This window comes from Hetaerina americana, unplaced genomic scaffold, assembly GCF_022747635.1.
Source record: "Hetaerina americana unplaced genomic scaffold, ioHetAmer1.1.p SCAF_11, whole genome shotgun sequence".
NCBI lineage: Eukaryota > Metazoa > Arthropoda > Insecta > Odonata > Calopterygidae > Hetaerina > Hetaerina americana.
This window is the reverse complement of record NW_027286181.1, coordinates 31,223,903-31,246,067: the sequence shown is the minus strand read 5'-3', so window position 1 is coordinate 31,246,067 and position 22,165 is coordinate 31,223,903. Positions and strand designations below refer to the sequence as shown.

At 39.5% G+C, this 22,165-nt stretch overlaps 1 protein-coding gene across 1 annotated transcript; it reads left to right on the top strand.

Moving 5' to 3' along the window:
* The first annotated feature begins 322 nt into the window (after positions 1–322).
* Positions 323–21,417, top strand: LOC139700999 (knob-associated histidine-rich protein-like). Its single transcript, XM_071599554.1, has 5 exons — positions 323–626; positions 6,096–6,345; positions 10,963–11,912; positions 15,247–15,399; positions 18,798–21,417. Exons 1-5 carry the CDS (start codon positions 603–605, stop codon positions 18,978–18,980), a joined length of 1,560 nt encoding a protein of 519 aa, XP_071455655.1. The 5' UTR covers positions 323–602; the 3' UTR covers positions 18,981–21,417.
* The last annotated feature ends 748 nt before the right edge of the window (positions 21,418–22,165 follow it).

Genomic DNA, 22,165 nt, shown 5'->3' with positions numbered 1-22,165 from the left:
TTCTCTCCACCCTTCCCCCGTTCTCCCTGAAAATCTAAACCTCCTCCAAAATACTTACCTAACCCTTAAATGACATCGGCTGTCGGTTGCCTCTCCTAATAATGATAATTTTTTAAACCAATCTTATAAACGGTCCCATTGTAGCCATCATGGAGGTTCGTTAGTGGTCTCCGACACGATCAGACCACGCTCTTCGACCTCGCTGGATAATTTATATGCTTCATCGGCGAGTCTCTCTCTCTCTCTTTACTGTCACTCACCGTTCTGTCACCATCCCGCTCCGCTCTCTCCTTCAATTCCCCTTCCTAAGTAGCCTCTCGATCTCTTCCTCAACCTCCGTCCCCTCTCCCGTCCCCTTCTATCTCTCCCCGCCCCCTCCGCCGACACTCTCACTTGAACGCTTTAACGGACAATTCTGCGGGGACGGCTTTTAGTCTGCCGTCAACACTTTGAGAGAGACGTTATTTGACGGTGAAGCGGAGGAGACAGCGTTTGACCACGCCGAAAGGAGTCCTGGGGGGCGTGGAAAAAGGTTTTTGACTAGGCGAATACATTACGAAAACTTTATTTCGTTGTGCTATTGTTTCGTGCACCGCTCGGAAATGGTCTTCCTCGCCGAAGCCGAGGTGAGTGAGATAAATAGACGGTTCAGATGATCAGAGTCAATGAGGTTCAATCATCAATTTTGATCATCAGCACCAAATTTTTCATATACGAGGGTCATCCGGAAAGTAGTACCCGTTCGTGAAATAAAGACACAAAAGTAAATATTAACAAACATAAAAAATTTTATTTGAAAGAGGATACTTTAAACTACTTCTCAACATAATCTCCAAGCAAATTAAGGCATTTGTCATAACGTGTGACAAGTTTCTGTATTCCTGCTGCATAGTCCTTCGCCGCCAGCTCATTGAGATACGCGAGGGACCCATCTTGCACAAATTTTTGCATAATGCAGATGGTGTTTAACAATTTCATGAACAATTGTTCGAGAAACATTGGGAAAATGCTCACAGATGTCATCAATTGTGACGCGCCGATCGTTCCTCACGAATTCGTCAACTGAGCTCACCAGTTGGTCTGTAATGACAGACGGTCTCCCCGAACGCTCATCGTCGTGTGTGTTCCCCCTCCCCATGTTGAAGTTGCGACACCACCGCCGAACAGACGACTCGTCCATTACATTGTCTCCATACACCTCCTTTAATTGGCGATGAATATCACATGGGCGAACGTTTCTTGCATTGAGGAATTTAATCACTGCCCTCACTTCACAACTGGCGGCGTTCTCAATTTTTTTAAACATTGTAAACAATCACAGAAACAACACAGGCAATGCTAGCGTCACGCAACTTGGCTCAGAGAAGGCAGACAAGCCACTGAAGCTATCTGACCTCGTCCAGCGGCTACTCGCGTCGTCAGCACTTCATGCGGCACGAACGGGTACTACTTTCCGGATGACCCTCGTATATGGTCGTTTTTGTGGAATTTCTTCATTCTAAGCTGTTCTAATTGATTAATCTTACCAATTTATTCGCATAAATTAAAAGAAGGCACACACTCTTGCCTAAATAGTGGAATATGTCGTCTTCCATAGCCCCTCTCTATGTTTCTGCTGATGTGCTTAAGTGTTTCCCGAGGATTTATTGTGCGTGACCGTTCGAGAAATTAATATCTATGTTTTCGCATCCCAGAACGAAAGTTTTAAAGATTGAACACAATCCTTGCCTCCCGTGGAAACTCACTATCATCAAGCATCTGAAAAACATGATAGGTGCGATCAGCCACCCAATTCTTCTCATCAGCGCAATCTGAAGGATTCGGTCTTCGACGGCTCTTCGGGGAACTTCGTCGTTTTAAAATCGCGATCGTCGTTTCGCAGTTTATTTCACAGTAGAGTTCAGTTAGTAGATGATAGTGCTCACCTCATAACCATCCTACTTACAGCAGAATGGCTTAAGCGTTCGGGGCTACACTTATAGTTAGCGTAACTCATGACACATACGCTTATAATTACTCTAACGGCTGGTGACCTAATAGTCCCTCCCATAGTTCCTCTTGGTGGCTTTCGGGGTATGACGTAGATGTAAGAGTGTCTGTTAGAGTGAGTGCGCAGATTCGAACCAAGTTCAGCAGCCAGCCGCTTTACCCGTTCATATGAAAAAAGCATCAAACCACCCCAAATATTTCGTTAGGCATGAGATATTCTCTTTTCTCACGTAATATTGCTCGTTACGTAGATGGTTTTCATTTCATTCCTCGGCGAAAAGTGAGCGTTTGGAAAGATGCCGATGCAAAGGGAGAAAAATGCATGGGATGAAAGGGAGTACATTTTTTTGTGTTAAGAATTTTGGAGGTTCCGGCTCATCGGGGCTGGAAAACAATTGGTATTTTTAGGTCAATTGGAGAAATGAAAGCTGGATGTTTCAGTACGTACATTCCCCGGGAGAAATACGCTGTTACTATTAACCCTTTTACGCCTCTGGAGAAACATGCCACTGCTAATAAACTGATAATTTTTAACAGCATTGAAAAGCTGAATATGAGAGAATAGATGTATTTTCTTCCATCTTCTTTAGCAAAAAATAGTTTTCAGGATATGGTTAAAGGAAGTTTTGATTGGGAATCCTTTTGTTTTCTCAGTGGTTCGCGGTTAGAGTGATGTGAAAATAATAGTATGAAATTTACCCGAATGATTCCTTTTGTATAAAAGTTATTCTCGGAATTACAAATAGATTGTTTTCCATTTTTAAAGTACTCAATTGAAACATAAGCTTTTTCTGCTTGCCTAAATTCTTGATGAATCTCAATTAAATCTAATTATCGTTATTTTCATCAATTAACTTTTTATGAAAAGTAACAAATAATGCTATATAAAAATATAAACACCCACAATTTACAGAATAATTTCTAGCAAAGTTAATTCGGAAGAGTATCATCTACTTATTCATCGTAAAACCTGTCTCATACAAGAAAGGAAAAATTTTACGTACTTTATCTGCCTTCAAGTGCCCTTGATATTGACATAATTTGCAAACACATTACGAGGACACTTCGAAACTCATGGCATCCAACCAGATCGTGACTGAGTGGAAAATATGTATCGTCTTTTTGTGAGCCATATTTTTCTGCTAGTCAATGGAAATTGACTAGCAGAAATGGACTTTAAAATGTCGAATGAAATACCGAAAAAATATATATTACGAGTTTATAGTTATTATTCGCAATGTTTATAGTTAATGTCGGTAGAATTTCCGAGCAACCTTAGAATGAGCTGGGTATTATCGAGCAGGGAGAAGTATCTATAAAAAAACACTGCGTACTTTTCCAAGATGTATTTGGAACTCTCGGGGTGGTTTTAATATAATAGTTTATGAAATCATACCTCATTAAGATGAAAAATGCATCTCTTCAAATTAAACCATGGAAGAATATTCTTTGACTCGGATGAAATTACCTCTTTCGAGTCGGTAGAATATTTTTCCTCTAGACGATGAAGCGTTTATAAACATTATTTGTCAATTTTAAAAATGAAGACGACGTTACAACCTTAATGGTATATATTTCTCAGAAACTTCACCAAATTTAAAAGTCCCGAGGGTATAGAGGGTGGGAATATTCCATTTCCGGCCGTCACATATTAACGGAGTGCATTTGGAAGACATTTATCTAATCAGAGATACACTGACACATATTTAGAAATCACAAAAGCTTTCTAGATATAACGGAATGATTTCTTTAAAGGTGCACTTTCCAAATACAGAATATGATGAAATACAACTCACATACTTCATCAGACCGAAAGGCTATTTATTTCATTTTTATCATTCTCATGACGGATAAAATAAAACCGATAACTTATTTCAGGTAATTTTTTTAGATAATCATTTTACGGAAAACCATTTTCAACTATTTCCCCAAGGAACAGTAAGTGAACTAAAATAGTTTCCTTCTCTGTGTAATCTAATACTTGTAACTAATTATAGCTAAACTTCTCATAAAAACTATCTTCCTTCTTCTACACATAAAGTGTATTGGTGTACAGATCTATTCTGGATGGCACTTAGAGATGGACAACACAGTTTAGGATGGGTGAGGAGAACTGTGCGTTGGTAAAAGGAGAGGATAGGTAATCATGAGAGGAAAAGAAGTGAGATCTAATTGGGATATGAGGAATGAGGTAGTCAAATAAAATATTTCGGATTTTTTGAGGAAGCAGATGGATAATTTCATTCAGCACGAACGTCCATGACAGATTGCCTTTGATAGAAAAATTATTTAAAAACCCAAAATACAGAAAACTTTTGAGCTGCGCACAGTGTAAGGGAGAAAATGGTGGATAGAAACGGAAAAACAATTTCGACGGTATGTTTTGGAACGGTAAATTTAGAGGAAGACGTTCTGTGGTCGTCAATGTGGGTGGAGAAGAGGAGAGATTCAGTTATGTAAACATAGGGACTCTGGTTACACTGTGTTGTATATAACGACGTTTTTTAAAGTGTAGTTACTGTTTGACAAATTTATTAGTGAGGTGGTACTTCTGGGTGATGGTGAATATGGAAATAGAGAAAATGAGTGAGTAGGTTTTGCATGGTGATCGATGGCAGGGAAAAGACCAAGAGGATCTGTGTATGGAGGGCTGTAAATTTGTGGAATACTGTTTCGATTATATTTGGTTCAGAGGTTCAACGCTATCAGCGTCGGATGACTCGTAGGGGTGTTTGTATAAGGATGAGTGATAGGCAGGGTGCGGCGATTTAGATATAAGTGCGTTGGCGGAGGCTTTGTCGGCGAATTTGAAGCGATACATGATAAGTGGAGGGAGATAAGATATATAGATAGATAAACGTCTTCATTCGGGCAATAATTCATGTAACCCTGAGTAAAGGTTAAAAGGAAGAAGGGTATTTAACCTAAAGTGTATATTAGAAACATTTGGCATAAATATTAACAAATAAGTTATGAAATAAGGAACACGGTGGCATTCTTGTTAAAACTTACACGAGGAACATTAGGCCCATGTTGACGATAGAGGAAAGACAGAATATCAATCGGTAGATGGAGGTAATATAGGTATATTTAAGGGCTTCCAGATGCGATGGTGTCCTCAGGTTTAATTCCTGGATACACCTCTGGGCACTATGGATAACTCATGTTCATAGAAACGTTTACCCAGCATACTTACCCAGCATAATACATACCCAACCCACCAAACACCTAAGTATGTTTAAGGTGCCAGAGTCTAGGAAGGTCAGTACTACCTATTTTGACTACATTATACTTGTACATATATAATTCAATTTACTTGTATATGATATTTATTATTAAACTGAAGAATGTTGTAGTTGAGATTGTTATTATTAAGCTCATCGCTTTTATGTGACCTTAATATCGGGTTGGTCGCTTCTACGATTTCGAAAGAGGTGAGGGTGAGATATCGAAAGAACTTGATGGTATTTAATCACAACTGGTTTCAGCAAAATAACGTGGGACTAACAACAAACTACAACTAAATTTGGTGGGATGTCGCGGTTTTTGAAGGACTGTTGGAACTTTTTCTAGTGTGTGCCCTGCAACCCCAAGTGCTCAATGAGGTTGAATCTTATATTCAGGTGCGTCTTGTACACCGTAAAATATGGTAAGAAGGATATTTTTAGAAATACTTATATCGTCACCATGAAACGATCTTTGTCAAATACATGGTCGCTGTTAAAAGAGATGCTTCATGATACTACTACGGTTTGATGGACACTGCGATGGATATATATATATATATATATATGTTGTGCACGTGAGTTTCCAATCTTCTGTGCATAAGAGCCGCACATGACCTCATCTCCCGCTATACATACGCACATGTTTGTGATGGTGCCATTGCGCTCGCGTCGTTTATATATTTCGTGGAAGATTTTTGTGTGAGTGAATGCTCACACTCTTCTCCTTGCCTCCCGCATTTTAATGCTTCTTCCACCGACGGCAGACTGCATAAAAATGTCGTAAATTAAAAAAATACACATGAGATTGATAACCTTCCATAGATGAAATGAACGAACGGTTTTGGGGTTTGACGGATCTCCCTTCCTTCTTGTCCCTAGCGTGTAGCCATCGCCCTCCTGTTGCTTCTCTGCCTTGCCTCCGATGCTAGAGGTGCGAGGATTCGAGATGTGCCGGCCGCCGTCGAGGATGCCGCCGGAAGTGGGGCGGATCCGTCGCCGCCGGCGAATGAGGCTGAGGCGGGGGTGAGTCCTGCCAAGGGGAAGAGGGGTGCTGAAGAAAAACCGGCCGCCGCAGGAGGGATGGAAGTTACCACCACGGAGGACGACGACCTGGAAACGGAACACACGGGTACGGAATCAGATGCCGACCTAGATCGCTAATTATACGACAAACTATAAAATGGCCGGTTTACCTAACTCCTACCCTTGGTGCCCAGCTCATACACCCCACTAGCCCTTATACTTTCTCCTAGTGCAGTAGAGAGAGAGAGGAGGAGCATTCGTGAAGCAATTCATTTCGGGAATAACATAGGTAATATTTAAATTATGCACACACAAGTTACCGAATAAGTCTCTTGTCTCTCCTAACAAAACACACAACACAACATCCTACTCTACAACAAACTTTTCTTCATATCCGTATAATTCATTGCTCCCTTCATTCCATCCTACATCCTTATCCTATTTCTGCTCCTTCCGTTTTTTCCTAACATTCTCCCCTCTATCATAGTCTTCAACATCCCACTAAATATGCTCTGCGTCCACTTTTCCTGTCTCCTAATGATTTCTCCCAACAATCCTCTCTCTCTTCCCCACTATAACTAGAATCTTCATTATTTAAATCTTTATATGAAAACTGATTAATTACAAAAAAATCGACATTATTCAGGTTAATTTTAATGAATTAAGACTCGTATAAGCTAATTCCAAGAATCATTGGAAATATTCGTTCATGACCGCATTTACTTATGTAAATACGCTTGCCCTTGTGTGAGGCTTGTCATTACTTGTGAATTTTATCTTATAAATATTGCTAAAAATAACTGCCAAAAAAATAAAAATGAAATGTGGAGGTAAGCATCATCTTCTAGTGATAATGTGCATGGGCCCGAAGACAGTGCTAAGCGTCAAAACGCACTAACTCTCGCGTGGAAGCTCTAATTTCCTAGCAAGATGGGGCTGGGGCTGACACCCCAAACTAAGAGGTCGAACCTATCTTCAATTTCGCATACTTTCATCCTACCTTCATCTCCCCAACAAGACAATTCTTATCCTAGCCCTAACTCCATTGCCTAACGTTATCCCCTCTATCCTTTTTCCTTATTATTTTGGCATTTCTCCTTATTGAAAACCTCATAACCCTTGTTTTGTTTGAATTGATATTCATCCTGTTTATACCAGGCTGATTTTCTAATACGTTCAGAAATGATTGTAAACCTTTTACAGCCTGGCTAACTAAAGCTTGATCATCCTCAAACTAAACTGATTTCAGGAACTCCCCACCGACTTTCATTCCTATCCCCAGTTCCTGCCATGCTTCTTTTGCCATTTTCTCCATTCATGTGTACATTGAAAAGCACGGTTGATAATGGGCATACCTCAGTTACTCCTTTTCCTAGTACGTCCGAATTTTCATCCGCCACACGCACCTGAGCAGTCTGAGACATGTGCACTTCACTCCCTCATAAATCCTCACTTACGCTCCAATGCGCTCAGCAATATTTGCAAACCCTTGGCAGACTGGCAAACTAAAGCATGTTTATCTATAAATAGATCTGATTTTAAGAATTCCTTAGCAAATTTCATACCCATTTCCAAAGGTGCTTTTTGCGCGTGTCACTCCCCTTTCTGAACCCTTGATGAACACCTAAGTAATCATTTACTCTGATCTCCATCCTATTTTCATGTTTCGATGAACCACTTTAGTTGCGTGCGGTATCAAACTTATTTTGCCCTGTAGTCCTCACATATGATTACCTTTCCAATTTTTGGGGCTAGGAACTGACACAGATCTGACGAAATGCCTCCTTCATAAATCCTAAAAATTAGTCCGTAAAAAAATCTGCCTCTCACTTTCTCCGCGACCTTTAAGTAGTACTGCGGCAATGCCTCCTTCATCGGTCTTATTGGATTTCAATTCCCTCGGGTGAGAGGATTTTTGAAGAAATCTATAGAAGTCAGTACAAGTGGATGTAAAATATTTTGACCGGCAATGGAATGACAAAGATTTTTATAGCGGGAAGTGCGTTAGGCAAGCAAGGTAGGAGAAGAAATAAGATGGCTATATTGGAAATATGGGAGGTAGTACTTGTATTTATACATAATTAAAGAAGGGTTTATCGTGTGGTGTCAAGTTTTTTTCTTCCTAAACGAGACTATGAAGTGTAGAAGTGAACCGTTTGTGTTCAGCCAGAAGCTACATTTAACGGTATACCACCAAATAATAATGCGTAACAAATAGGCAAAATTTAAATGAACTATCACATCGACTGCTGTTCGGGTGGCGAGCACATCTTTGTTATCGGGCCACATTTGGAGACAACACTGGCTTAACAACAATTCATTGTTGGTTCATGGTTTTCTAAATCGATACACTATGAACATATTTGTGTATTTATGATATTCAATTGGCTCGAGAAGATTTTTAGTTGCTATATAGAAAAGAAAATACATAGAAAAGTTCAACCTCAGGAATATTACTTGAAAGCATAAGCATCATGCCGAAGTTGAACTCAACTTAGTTGTGAGTAACATTGGATTTTATAATTTCGCGACACTATATGATTTAAATGTCGACCTCTCCTCGATATGCCAATGTCAGCGATATCAAATACCATGTCGAGGACGGGATAGAAAATTCCGACACTATCAATTCCATAATTCAATGTTACGTCGACACTGGCAAATCTCTCTTCTGTGTAATCGGCCGTTTAAATACATCAGCGTTGAAGTTAAGTTAAAACAACTTCGAAAAGCGTACGTGTCGAAACTCATCCCTAAATTAATCTGAAGGCTTCCACGACGTCTATCTGATGGATGTTCCATGCTGCTTCCGGGAATTGTCGTCGCGTAGGTTGGCTTGTTGGACAACATTTTCGCCCCCCAGTCCCGGAGGCGTCTTCAGGTCGAAGTGATCTTCGCTGTTTATGCAGTTTGAAGGTTTTTATTTCCGTCATGCATATATACTGCGAAATAAGGGATAGATTCTGAAGTTAAATAACAATAAAAGAAAAGAAACCCCATTTTACGAAAAAAACTCCTCTTCGGGGTGGAGATATTACAATAGAATAGAGGGAAAGAGGCAACGGCGGCGCAATTTTGCCGCTATGTATAGGAGACGCTGGCTGCCCCGGAGCGCTCTGATTAGCTGTTCCTTAGTGGTAAGATGAAAATACCCGTTTCCATGTCGAAGTCAGGGTGTAGCCGTCCTCTCGGCTGAAATCATTTGGGTTTTTAATCATTTCCACTACTTCTCTTATGAGTCCCGGGAAATGGCGTATTTCCCTAGTTTCAATTAAGGAGAACCAAAGGGTGATAGAAAATAAACAGTTCTAACTCTCGTCAAATGCCAAATATTCGCGATCGGAACCAGAGCAATCAATTAAGTTCGGATAAACAGAAGTGCTGGCAAGGGAAAAACATAAAAGAAGTGGTAGAAATAATGAAAAGCCCTTATGATAATTTCATAATAATAAATTTCATAATAATAATAATTTCAACCGTGGGGACGGCTACACCCTGTTTTCGACGTGGAAAAGGGTATTTTAACCTTAACATCAAGGTTCAGCCAATCAGAGCGTTCCGAGGTAGCCAGCACCTCCTATACAGTGCGGCAAAATTACACCGCTAACTTTATGGGCTGTACGTATGTTGTTTTCCTACCCCGAAGAACAGCATCCTAAAACGGGGATGCTGTTATGAATTATTCACTTCAGAGTTTATTCTTCCTTTCAATGTATCTTTTCACAGCGGCGGAAATAAAATTTAAAAAAAATTAAAAATCTAAATCAGCGTAAATCACTTCGACCTGAAGACGCCTCCAGGATTGGAGGCGAAACTGTTGTCCAACAAGTCAACCTACGCGACGGTAATTCCCGAAGGAAGCATGGAACAATCCCAAAATTATTATTCCTACAGGGTTAGGAGTACTCTTTATAATCTATTGTATTCTACATTTCTTTAATATCTCCTTTACCTTTAACATGGTCGGCAGAATTCAGGCAGGTTCCATCACTGACGGACGTGGAATCCCTCGATCCTAAAGGGTAATTCATAAATATGTTGCAAATCTGTCTTTTACCACCAAAATATTCGAAGCTGTTTGTTTCTTTCTCGCAGTTATGAAATGTGTCGTAACAGAAAATTTGCCTATGTCAACGTCGATGACCATGTCAATTTTAACACCTCGGCATCAATATCGGCGTCGACATCAATATTGCTCATGTCATCGACGACACTTTACGAGTAAATCGGTGACGACAGGTCAACATTAAAGTTAGTATCGATGCCCTCTGGACAATATGCAATGTCGCATAGACCTAGCTCAACCTAGTCTCCGTGGGATGCTAAAGTATAACAGCTTCGAAGGAACAGTTTACCGAACACTAACCAAAATGTGAATTATTGGCGCATGTTTCAAAACCCATCGCCGTTAATACTAAAATAGACGTTAAGTCGCGAGGCTGATGCACAATTCTCAAGAAAGGTAATGAGTTTCCTTCAGACAAAATTTTTGTTTGGTAAAAAATATTTTTGCGTGCGTATACACACAAAATTTTCATTGGTTCAATTTTTTTCTTGGTTGCTATCAGTGTACCAATTGTGTCCGTGGAGGAATATGTCCCATTGGTACGTCTTGACGAAATATTATATAATTTCGAGGTTTAAGATTTCGCGGCATGGGACCAGGGCACCTGGATAACGAAAATACATGTATGTCTCATGGGAATCTTATTCCCGGGTGCAGTGTACTTGAGGCTGCCATCATACCCGCGTCAGGCAGTGGTCTATATCAGAAGTGGGGATCAGTACCAACGAGGGACGCAGCAGCAACAACCAGCTGTATACATCCAGCCCAGTTCGCACCCGCAGATTCTCTTCGAGCACCATCAGCCGCGGAGCACGTACGAGGAAAGTGCCAACAATCCTCATGTGACTCACCATCAACACCATCACCATCCCTCCACCAGATATCAACCGGCGGGATCCAAGCAGCACCAATACAAACACCCACACCACCCCCAGTCCACACAAAACCAAGCTGGACACCACATCCACCAACAGGAACCCATCCAGTACCAGGCTGAACAATACCACATCAAACCACAGCCAACTCAGCGCGAGGCCAGCCACTACCATCACCACCACCACCAGCAACAGCAACCCACCCAGCACCATTCTGGACACCACCACCACAAGCAGCATCCCATCCAGCACCAGGCTGGCCACCACCACAACAAACAACATCCCGTCCAGCACCAGGCTGGACACCACCACTACCAGCAGCAACCCGCACAGTACCAGGCCGGGGTCCAAAACTACCAGCAGCAGTCCAGCGATAGCCAAGGCGTGCACCAACACCACCAACCACATGCGACCAAACACCATCACCAGCAACAGCACCACGGTGGTGGGGGAGGGGGGCATCACGGTGGTGGCGGACACCATGGGGGCCACAAGGCAGCCCACCATCTCCAGGCGCACCACGGGGGGGCCGGGCACCACTCGAAGGAGGGCGGGAAGAAGGGGGAGATCGGCCATGAAAGTCACAAGAAGGAGTACGAGGAGTCCGGTGGGAAGAAGGCTGCTTCGCACTCCGGGGGGTCACACGGAGGTCACTCCGACGAAAAGCACGGCGGGGGCAAGGGGTCCAAGGAGGCATCCGGCAAAAAGCACAAGAAGTACAAGGACGCGAAGGTGAGCGGAAGGGAGAAAAGGGATTGCCATCGATGTGATCGAAAGCAAAAAGGGACGATTAAGTGGACTAGTAGGCTTTAGTACCAAAAATCATTCTTTGATTCCATTCTTTCAAATCAATAATCAACTTTCACGTTCAATAAATTCAGTGGGTTCAGGCTTCACTTTGTTGTATATTGTGAGATGTAAATAGAAAGGAACAGCGTACTTACACAAAGAATTTTTCTTTGGTTCCATACGTTTCACCGCGATACTTGACGTTGTCGTAGGTTTGGGGTCTTAAGAATTCTCAAAATATACTAGGTACATTAATGCTAAAAGGTCTCCTAATTTTTCTCTGACTAACTACTTGAAATAGATAGATGAACCTTCCATCACTTCTCAACATAATCTCCCTGTAGATGCAAACATTTTTCACAACCCCAACGTTATGACTCCCGTGGTATATGACTCCCATGGTGTCATGACGTCGTCGAGAACACTTTTGTAGGGGTCCATTTTGCCAAGTACAAAATTGTTGATGGTGCGTGGCCTCTTGGGTTCGTTTTCAAATGGCATTTGGCCTTCTTTGAACTACCGCACCCGTGAACGTAGACTTATTACACACATAACGTCATCATTTCAAGTCTCATTCGAATTGAAATTGAAAATGGATTTCATTGTTGTTAAACCACCCAATAGGAGAAAACGGAGGCGTACCCTATTCGACGCAGGTGCTGAAAACGCTTCTTTATCTAGCGGCAGCAGTACGATCCCTGTCTACCGCGCGGTGCAGCCATCTATGTCTTGCTTTCATAAATAGTGCCCGAGTGATTTGAGTTCAACCACTTTTTTCAATCTATTCTCAGTCCCAAGAATTTAAATATATAATTTTGGAACGAACGCACCTCTCGTAATTTAAATGGAAAAATAATAGCATCACGCTACCTTTTCATATTCATTTTAAAGTGTGATTTTTCTTTTAAAGGGTCAAATCTTAGACGTGCTTTTACCTGAGTGCGAGGCTAAAGCTTAAGCAGCGTATGGCAATCTTCGATCCCTGTTACGTCGAGCGGGCTTACCTCCCATTTCTCCGCCGTGTTTTCTCACCGCTGAAAATTGAATTGATTGAATAAAATGCATTTTTCGTGTTTAAATTGAAGGAATTGAGATTTATCATCTAGTTACTTCCTACATTTTATATGTTAACGATCTATATAATTATTATTAATGCAAGAGTTACTATTCTACTATTTGTCGGATTATAACATGAGGTAATGAAAAATAATTGATACAAATATTACAGGAAATAAAAAAGAAAAAATATGACATAAAAAACATACTGTCACAAAAGAAAGCATAATTTTTTCTCAGCATGGTCATAAATGTTCCAGAGTTACTTGGGAAGGGCTTTAGAACACTTTTGGTCAAAACATTCAAATCTTCTATTCTGGGATTAATAAAGAAATGTTTTCCTGTATTTGGAAAATGCCTTCGAGGCTCTTATCTTAAAACAATGGTCTTTCCTGTCCAGATAGGATTTTTCCCACCTTCCTAAAATATCTTTCCACGCAGCATTCCCAATGGTGATCGGTACATTTCACTTCTGGCATGCTTTCTTCCTCCTAGATTCGAGCGATTCCTATCCCATTTTTTAAATTTCAGTAACGCTAACCTTTGTTATTAAATTTCCCTTTACAAATCTTACGGCTAGTCCTTGACCTTGTCCAATTGTTGAATCTCACCGGCAAGAGATGTACCCTAAACTGACGCCCCTATGTTCTAAAATGGGCCTGACAAATGTTTTAAAGGTGAAATACTTTGTTTTAATGGAATTTTCATCACAAAGTGTTTAGCTGTAAAAGCTCCAGTTGTTTTGCGTTCGATATGAGGTTCGCATTTCAGATCTCTACTTGAGGTTACTCCTATATAATTGCAGTAATTCGTTTCATTCAACGCTTCACCCCATATGCAGTAATTGTTCAATCTAGGAGTCATACCTTGATGGAATATAACTCGTTTTGTTTTGCTAGCATTGATGACCATTCGGTTCTCATTTTCCCAAAATCAAAATATATAGGCCGTTTTGTAATATAAAGATGCAATAAGTTGTTTCTATTTCTCCGTAAATAATGCGATCACCTGCAAACGTCCTGATAGAGTTTTTTTTATATGTTCTCCGATGTCATTCACGCAAGCTATAAATAGCGAAGGTCCCAGCACACTCCCTTAAGGATAACCAGAAGTTGCATTATTTTTTTCCGAATAAACATCGCCGACTCTAACCCTTAGTGATTGACCCGACAAAAAAGAATTATTCCCATTTACTACCCCCCCCCCATCTAACACTACGTTGGCTATCTTTTTCATAAGAACTTCAAGTTTAACCCAGTCAAACGCCTTTGAGAAATCGATTAGCACCAACTCTTTTAAACCATTTTCTTACCATCCGCTAAGTCCTGGTGTAGAAACTCTGATTGGCCCTCACATGACTACCGTCTCCGAAAGCTATGCTTTTTCTCCCATTACAAACTCTTTCTTTTCAAGGCTTCCTTAACATGTTTTTCAATCAAGTGTCCCATTACTTTTCGCCGAATGCATGTAAAAACATCGGTAGAAATCTTCACTAATACTTGCACGAGACCAGTTTTTGCAGATGGGAACTATGATTGAATTTTTCCAGTCTTTGGCTAAATGATTGAAGTATAACGGCAATCAAAAACTATGGGAAAATAACCTAATGACATATTATCATGACGGGGAAATATAATATATAGCATTAGAAATATTTAAAAGGATCGCATGGAGAATATCCCTACCCAAACCCAGCTACCGTTAATCCACTGCCGTCTCATCGACATGCCGTATAAATCTAGTCTTTGTTGGGATCATTGCGGCTCTTGGGTCCGTTTCTTCATGCCAAAAGTCTATCCACAGACCCTTTTTGCTGGTTTAAACAGTACTTACTGATAAGAAATATTAACTAACACTTTTTCCCAATACTTTTATCGGTAAAAAACCACACTAATTAACTCAAAGGTTGGTGTCATTGCTCACGATAAAGCTCACTTCATACTAAACAAAATAAATAAATATATATATATATAAATATATATATATATATATATATATATATATATATATATATATATATATACACACACACACACACACACACACACACACACCCACACCTACAAATGGTCCAAATTGGTCCCTGATGTAAAATACCTTTGGCCTTATGAACAATAAGGCGAGGCAAACAATTGTCGAGGACATTGGCTCGTAGGTGGCATGTCTTGGTCATGACTACGGTTGATTTTCAAGAGGGATTTCTTTTAATTTTTTTGAACAGGGATTCCAGAAGACATACCACTTCGACGAAGAGCACAAACTGCGAAGCTATTACGACAACTTCCACACGGAGGGCGTGCATAAGCAATTCGGAGACTTCCGTGAGCACGATGACGGAGAACATCACATCAAGAAGGAGGGAGAAAAGCATGAAGTGAGCGGAGTTAATTTTTTCATCTTTCCCTTATCTTTTTTTTTGTAATAATAGAAGATGAAAAACGACAGAAAGTATGGATGCACGAAAAAACATATCTATTCTTCAGTAAGTTATTTAACCAGGAATGTTAAAATTAGCGTTTTAAATATTACAACACATGCAAGAGTGGTGAAGTGGGACGCTTTTCTATTTACGTAAATCAAAGACCAAGTCAATAATCAGGTCGATATAGCGGCCGAAAAGAATTTAGTACGTGCCTTTCAAGACGAGGTGCACTTGGTAAATGACGCTTCAATACGTTCAGTTGACCTAAGATAACGATAGTTCATCGAAATAAAATAAAACAAAATTTCAAAATTTTGGGAAACAATGATGATATTTTATCTCTGACCAGGTAAGTAATTCGAATTATTGTTGCGGCATGTTTGTGATACAGCATACATCTTGATTTTTTCAGAATTATGTAAAATACAGTATAACTTTTCGAATGTTAGTTTTGATAATAATGCCAAAATTTTTCTTATTCTCTTAGCCTTACGAATTAGCCATCCCCATTCACGAATACTACAAAAATATCAAAGTTTATGATTTAACATTATGAATGCTGTTCGAACTATTTAAATTGCCAGTATACGTACTTAAATGAATTTATAATAGCCCAGCGAGACCATTTGCAAAAATATGAACCAAAATTTATGTGCACTTTTCGATAGACATCAAAGTAAACATATATATCATGCGTTAGCGTTAGATTCAATCTAAAATTTAATTATTTCTTTCACACCTACCAACAAAAATAATGTTATGGTTCGTCAAATACATACTTCTTGATGCTACGCCAGTCTCTCACATGAATGGTAACAGTAAAATGAGTTTTTTGTAAGATATTTAAACAAAATTTACTACCTACACTCTGCAATGAATGCTCTATATTGAACATCTCCAATCATCCACCCCCTTAATCTCTACTGGAAGTGCATGGGCAATCTGGCACTTTTACCAAATGAGCGTTAGTAGCATAAATTTTTCGCAGTTCAGTGAATGATCGATGCAAAAAAGACAGATTTAGCACGCAGTAAATATTTATTAGTTGGAAAAGGGTGGAATCCATAGGAACAGCATCGTAACTAACATTTTACGAGCGAAGAACTCGAGGAAAATACTGAAATTATATGCCTTGCTTAATCAAATTTCTGAAATGTGAAAACAATAAAAAAAAAATGAGTATTTCCATAAATGAGTATAAATCTTTTAGCGTAGATCTCATATCTTTCTGCAAAAAAATGTTTCATAGAGAAAAATAATCACTTCGCTTTAAACGAAATTAAGAGAGATAGAATGCATATGTAATTGAAGAACAGTTAATTGTACTGTGACGTGCCAGATTTTGTCTTAATAGGTAAGGGCAAGAAATGTTGCATTTAACTGTCTATGTCCATCCAAAACCTTCCTTAAACGGTAGACTGCCAAATATATTGCTTCCCTTTAAAAATGGGCATTCCGGCTACTAAACAAGTTAATTTCGAGAGAAAAATTAAATAAACATCTGTGGATGAAATTTCTTCTCATAACCCCAACAAGGAATACTCCCTAATGTCTGGAACTCTTCTACCTGATCCTTTGAATCTCAGAGATGACGAACTTTCTTCCCAAAAGTTAAAGGTAATGATACTGATGGACCAAGAAGTGCGTTTTAATTTAGCAAAAGGGTTGTTAGAATAAAAACTTATTAAGTTCTGATCCAGCAATGCATACGAGTATCCTTTTTGTCTGCATTTTCTCAAGGGAGTATAATTTTTCATAGACTAGGGGAGATACCGTCCAAGGAGGGAAGAATAGAAGCAAAGGAAATGTATAGGAATTGAAAAATGTTAAGCGCGATGACTGAGGTTCAAATAAGGTTTAAGGTTTGGGACATTTTGAGGAGACTGAGTGAACGGGGAGTATTACTCCTCGGACGTACGAAATACATACGACTGCCAAGAAAGTGTACAATTATGTACACATAAAGATGTTATCTTATGGAAAAGTCGAAGAGAGTGCTGGATCTAATTATTGACTACGACTGATTAACTTTTTTTATCCCATTATTGATGTCGATACCATAATTGAAAAACAGATTGAATCGCCACCCTTGTAGAAACTTTTCACTGTTCCCATCTCAGTTAATTAGTACGAAAAAGTCTTCCTACTAGACTCAGGCTTTCTCACCCTCGCAGAATATCTCAAAACACTAAGCATTGCCAAAAAAAGAAATTGAGTCGGTTGACCAATTCGAAAATTTTCCGCCATAATTTTGACCCCGACCACACCAGGGTAACGTCCTGTGAAACACTTCTCCGGAACACTTTAAGGAATAATCCACTGCCCACTTAAACTGCATGCTCTCTCCTCAAGGTCAAACCTTCGGTAGCAAATACCTAAAATCTTTCTTCCGACTTCTCTCTCGAGCATGCTCCTGGCTGTTTTAACTTATACGAGGATAATCAAATGCTACGGGATGATTACGATGATCACCATTACTTGTATAAATATATTTTTTAACAGAGAAAAATTAGAATTATTACTTGACAAAAAAATCATAAATATCACTTGGTAGAGTATCTGTTGGATTCTAAAAGAGACACTTTATTCGGACCGAATAAATGAATAATTCGTTATGCTAGTCTAACGCTTAACCCATGTTTTGATAGGAGACACAGACTGTCCACCGCTGCATTTCTAAGTCCAATCTAACACGAAACAATTCGACATCCTTACACAAGAGTAAACCCCTCTTCAATTCCGCATACATTCTAACTCCTCTCATTACGTCCAATATACCTATCCTTTTCCTCCCCCTACATTTCCACCCTAACGTTCTCCCCATTAGTATAGTCCTCCACACTCCATCGCCAATCTCTTGCTCAATGCTAACTAGCTAACTAAAGCTAACTAGCTAAATGCTCTGCATATTCCTTTCTTGCCTTCTTTGAATTTATTCCAATGAATCTCTCTCCTCCTCCACCATGTCTAGCGAAACGAACAGTGAAGTTTAGACTCCCTACACAACTGCGCATGCGAAACATTAGTATGTTAACACTCATTCATTTGTGAAAGAATGAAATCCTGTTTAGATAAGCTTGAAAAATTTTATTAATCTGGTAATGAAAGGCCATACGACTCAAATTACAATTACGTAGTCATGACCATATGTACATTAACATGATGCAATATGTGGTATCCTTAATAGTCTACATGGTAACTTTGGAGTTTAACCGTACGCGAACAGCTTAACTCTGAAGTCGGGCAGATTTACCATATGATAAAGAGGCACGTTTACCTATTTACAAAAATTATTTTGGCTCAAAGTTTCGAGAAGCACATAAATTCTGCTGCGTTTCCTTCTTTCTCAGAGCTCCAAACACGAGGATCATCATGGAAAGAAAGGGGAGACCCACAGCGCCAAGCACCATGACGAAGCATCCGGTCACGTCTCGTCGGAAGGCAAAGAAGAACATCACGAGAAGGAGGAAGACCACGGTGACAAGGGAGGGAAGTCTGTTCACCTAGAGCATAAGCACAGTCACCGCCATTAGGCCCCGGATGGCGGTCGTGTCGGGTGTCGCTGGACACTCCAGCAATTCGTCATGGGGTGATCACAACGATTTTCAGTGAGGGACTGACTTGAGAATCGCAAATCTCAGCCTTGACTATTTCTCATAATGAGCATCGAACTTCGCGCGCAGTTGTACGGGAATCTTGTCCACCCACTAGGTTCTACACGAGACTAGCTCGAAGCTAGTTTTCCAGTTCTATAAAGGCTCACATCATTGCATTCGTTCCAATGAACCCGTACATTCAATTTTTGATCTTTCCCTTAAGTACTTTCACTGTAGGGATTCAATTCCAGGTGTAAATAAAAATGTTATCCCTACTGCGTAGTTGATACTAAAGAGGCATGCATGTTAACAACGTGTGGACCTAAATCTGTTCAGATATTTAATTTCTTTTGCATTAATTTCTTTTTCTTCTCAACTTTACGACTATCCATGCTATGGGATTCTCGTTTGCTATGTCTTCACGAATACGTACTGAGAGGACATAATGGAACGGAAGCCAGGGTACCGTCGCAATATACCATTTACGAATATTCATAGCCTTATCCAATGTTTATGTTATGCATGCATGTATGTTCTGTTTTATGTTATACTCGTATATTGAACACCTGCCGTGTTCACCAGAGAATTTACAACTGAAGAACTTTATTCGTTAACAGGACGAGCTGTCGCGTTTTTAAGGTCTGATTTGTTTTCGAAATAAAAAGAGTTCCTCTCTTGTGAGGTATTTCTTGTAGTGTTTATGACCTGCGGCGGCAACTTCTTTTTCGATTTAAAAGTATGGCGTTTACTTAACATCTTCGTCTTGTCAACAATTAGTCCTTCACACAACGAGTCACGTAGTCCATCCACTCAGAGCTGTGTATTTTTTCAATATGTAAAACAGAGTAAAGTATCAATGAGCTTCGATCTCCTTCAGCAGCACGCTCCTCCCACGTACCCATTATTTCATTGGCATCTGACGACAATTATTTCTCTCTCTAGCTCTCTCTCTAGCTCTCTCTCTTACACACACACACACCCAAACACAAACATTTTAAAACGCGTTAAGCAATTTTTATGGTGAAAAACTCAGTTGCGTGAGACAAAGAACGTTTTCAATAAAAAAAGCGGCATTTCCGTTACGCTTCATGTCCCACCTTCTGCGAAATTAGGCCCCAAGTTGGCTAAGGGAAGTATTTAGAAATCTTAGAAGAGTTTTGTGCTCTCGCCATGTTGGTCATTTCCGGTGACGGAGTGAAACTTATTATTGATTTCCTTCTTGGATAAAAAAAATGACACATGCTCCCCGAATGGAGTTATCTTCTGTGCGAACTTAAATCCAGATTTCAAAGTGTTTCCACTCGTAATTACAACTTCTCAGAAACGCGTGATAAATTATGTTTCTCGAAATCCTTTTTTTTTGTGTCAATTAAAGTGGTTTTAAATCATCGGGAGGCAAAAAAAAAATTAAATTAGAACCGATTATAAGTGAGCGGAATGGAAACCGGTTCACATTCAGTTTTGTCTAATGGATAACTTAGAACAAACTATGAGATTCCACCCAAAACGTCGTGCTTCAAAGATGGATTGATCGCGCATTTGTATGAGTTTAATGTGTCATAATTGGTAGGTGTGTACATATTTTCAAGTGTTGATACTTGCAATGAAAAATGCAATGAACACGCAGATTTGAGATCAATGGTGACAGTCGGTCAAGCAGTGACCAAAAACAATCTAGGCGCTAAATTTAGTGCTAAAATTTAGAAAGAAAAACAACAAAACAAGGACACCCCACTAGCGATAACAAGAGATCGTTATGGAAACAATGGATACATTTTCCGAATTCAAAAGATTTGAAATAGCGAGGAAAAATTCCATCTGCGGAAACTTTTCCAATTAGCGTATCATATGCATTGACAGGTAAAAGATGCGACGATAAAAAATGGCAAGTCTTAAAATATAACTTCCAATTGTGTACCTAGAGTACCTATTGATCTTTGTCTGACTTATATGGCCGCTAGTACTCGAAAATCTGGCAGCCCGATTGCGACAAATCCCTGTCGCATATTACGAAGTCTACTCAATAATCCATTACCCCTATACAAGTATAAAGAAAATCTTTATTTCCTTAATGTATAAACCGATATTCATCTAACCATTGCAACCAATGAAATATTTTATACGGTGTGTTGGATATACTAAGTCAATTGATAATTGCCTTGACTTTATAAGGGTCCAACTTAAAAGCTGAGTCATCTCTTTGGCAGTGAATCGTACATTAATACTGTTATATTTTTTTTTAATTTATCAATCAAGTGAATAAAACTCTCCATTTATGTTATGAATCCCGTTATGGTTAATAATGTTTTACGTTGAAACTGTTTGTACATAATTATTAATTGTTTTTTATAAATTAAACTTAAATAAATATTATCCCAGTTATACATTTATTTTATTGTTTTTTGTGCTTTATCGCAGTCTGGTGATACGACCTATTGGGCAAAAATTGATGGCAGGGTTTCATATTAAACATAAGCGATTACTATGAAAATTCTCAGTCAAACTCTACCCTCGGGAGCAATAGGTAACGAAGAATGAAACTTGCTTTAGTGTCTTAAGACTTGATTAGATTAACTGCTGGCCACTTATTCATTCTTCCCCTTTTTTGTTCCCAGGGTTGAAGACTGCCTTACCCAGAATATTATTCGAAGCAGAATAGTATTCCCTTTTAGGTTTCAAGGGAGTATTTTCAGCATTTTTCTGAGACTATCCACCGTAATGTGATTACTATTGCCCACGAGAATGAAATAAAAGAAAATTTGCTTTATTTAAATGATAAATCAATTCAAATTTAGATTTAGAAAAATACGAGCATGAAGGATGAGTAAAAGACTTAATAGTCAATTTGCAATGCCTAGAGACGTAGTCGAGTTTCCAAGATAACAGCATATATTCCAAACGAAGAGGATACGTTAGAGTGAATACGAGGAAAGAGATTTGTCTTGGTATGGACAGCTACAAAGAATTCATGAGGAATGAAGTCCTTCGAAAATATGGCATTGGGAATCTCCTAGGCAGAATGGGAACGTAATTCTGCATTTCGATGCACATTGGCTCATGACTCCGTTAAAATAACTGTCGCGACAATTCCCGCAGTTCTTTGAAGTCGTAGAAGGAGACGA

What these genes read in the sequence shown, in the direction of transcription:
- LOC139700999 (XM_071599554.1), top strand. Translation starts at nt 603, where the DNA reads ATGGTCTTCCTCGCCGAAGCCGAG. An exon ending in TCTTCCTCGCCGAAGCCGAG is followed by an intron (nt 627 to 6,095) that starts GTGAGTGAGATA and finishes TCTTGTCCCTAG; the next exon opens with CGTGTAGCCATCGCCCTCCT. An exon ending in AGGAGGGAGAAAAGCATGAA is followed by an intron (nt 15,400 to 18,797) that starts GTGAGCGGAGTT and finishes CTTCTTTCTCAG; the next exon opens with AGCTCCAAACACGAGGATCA.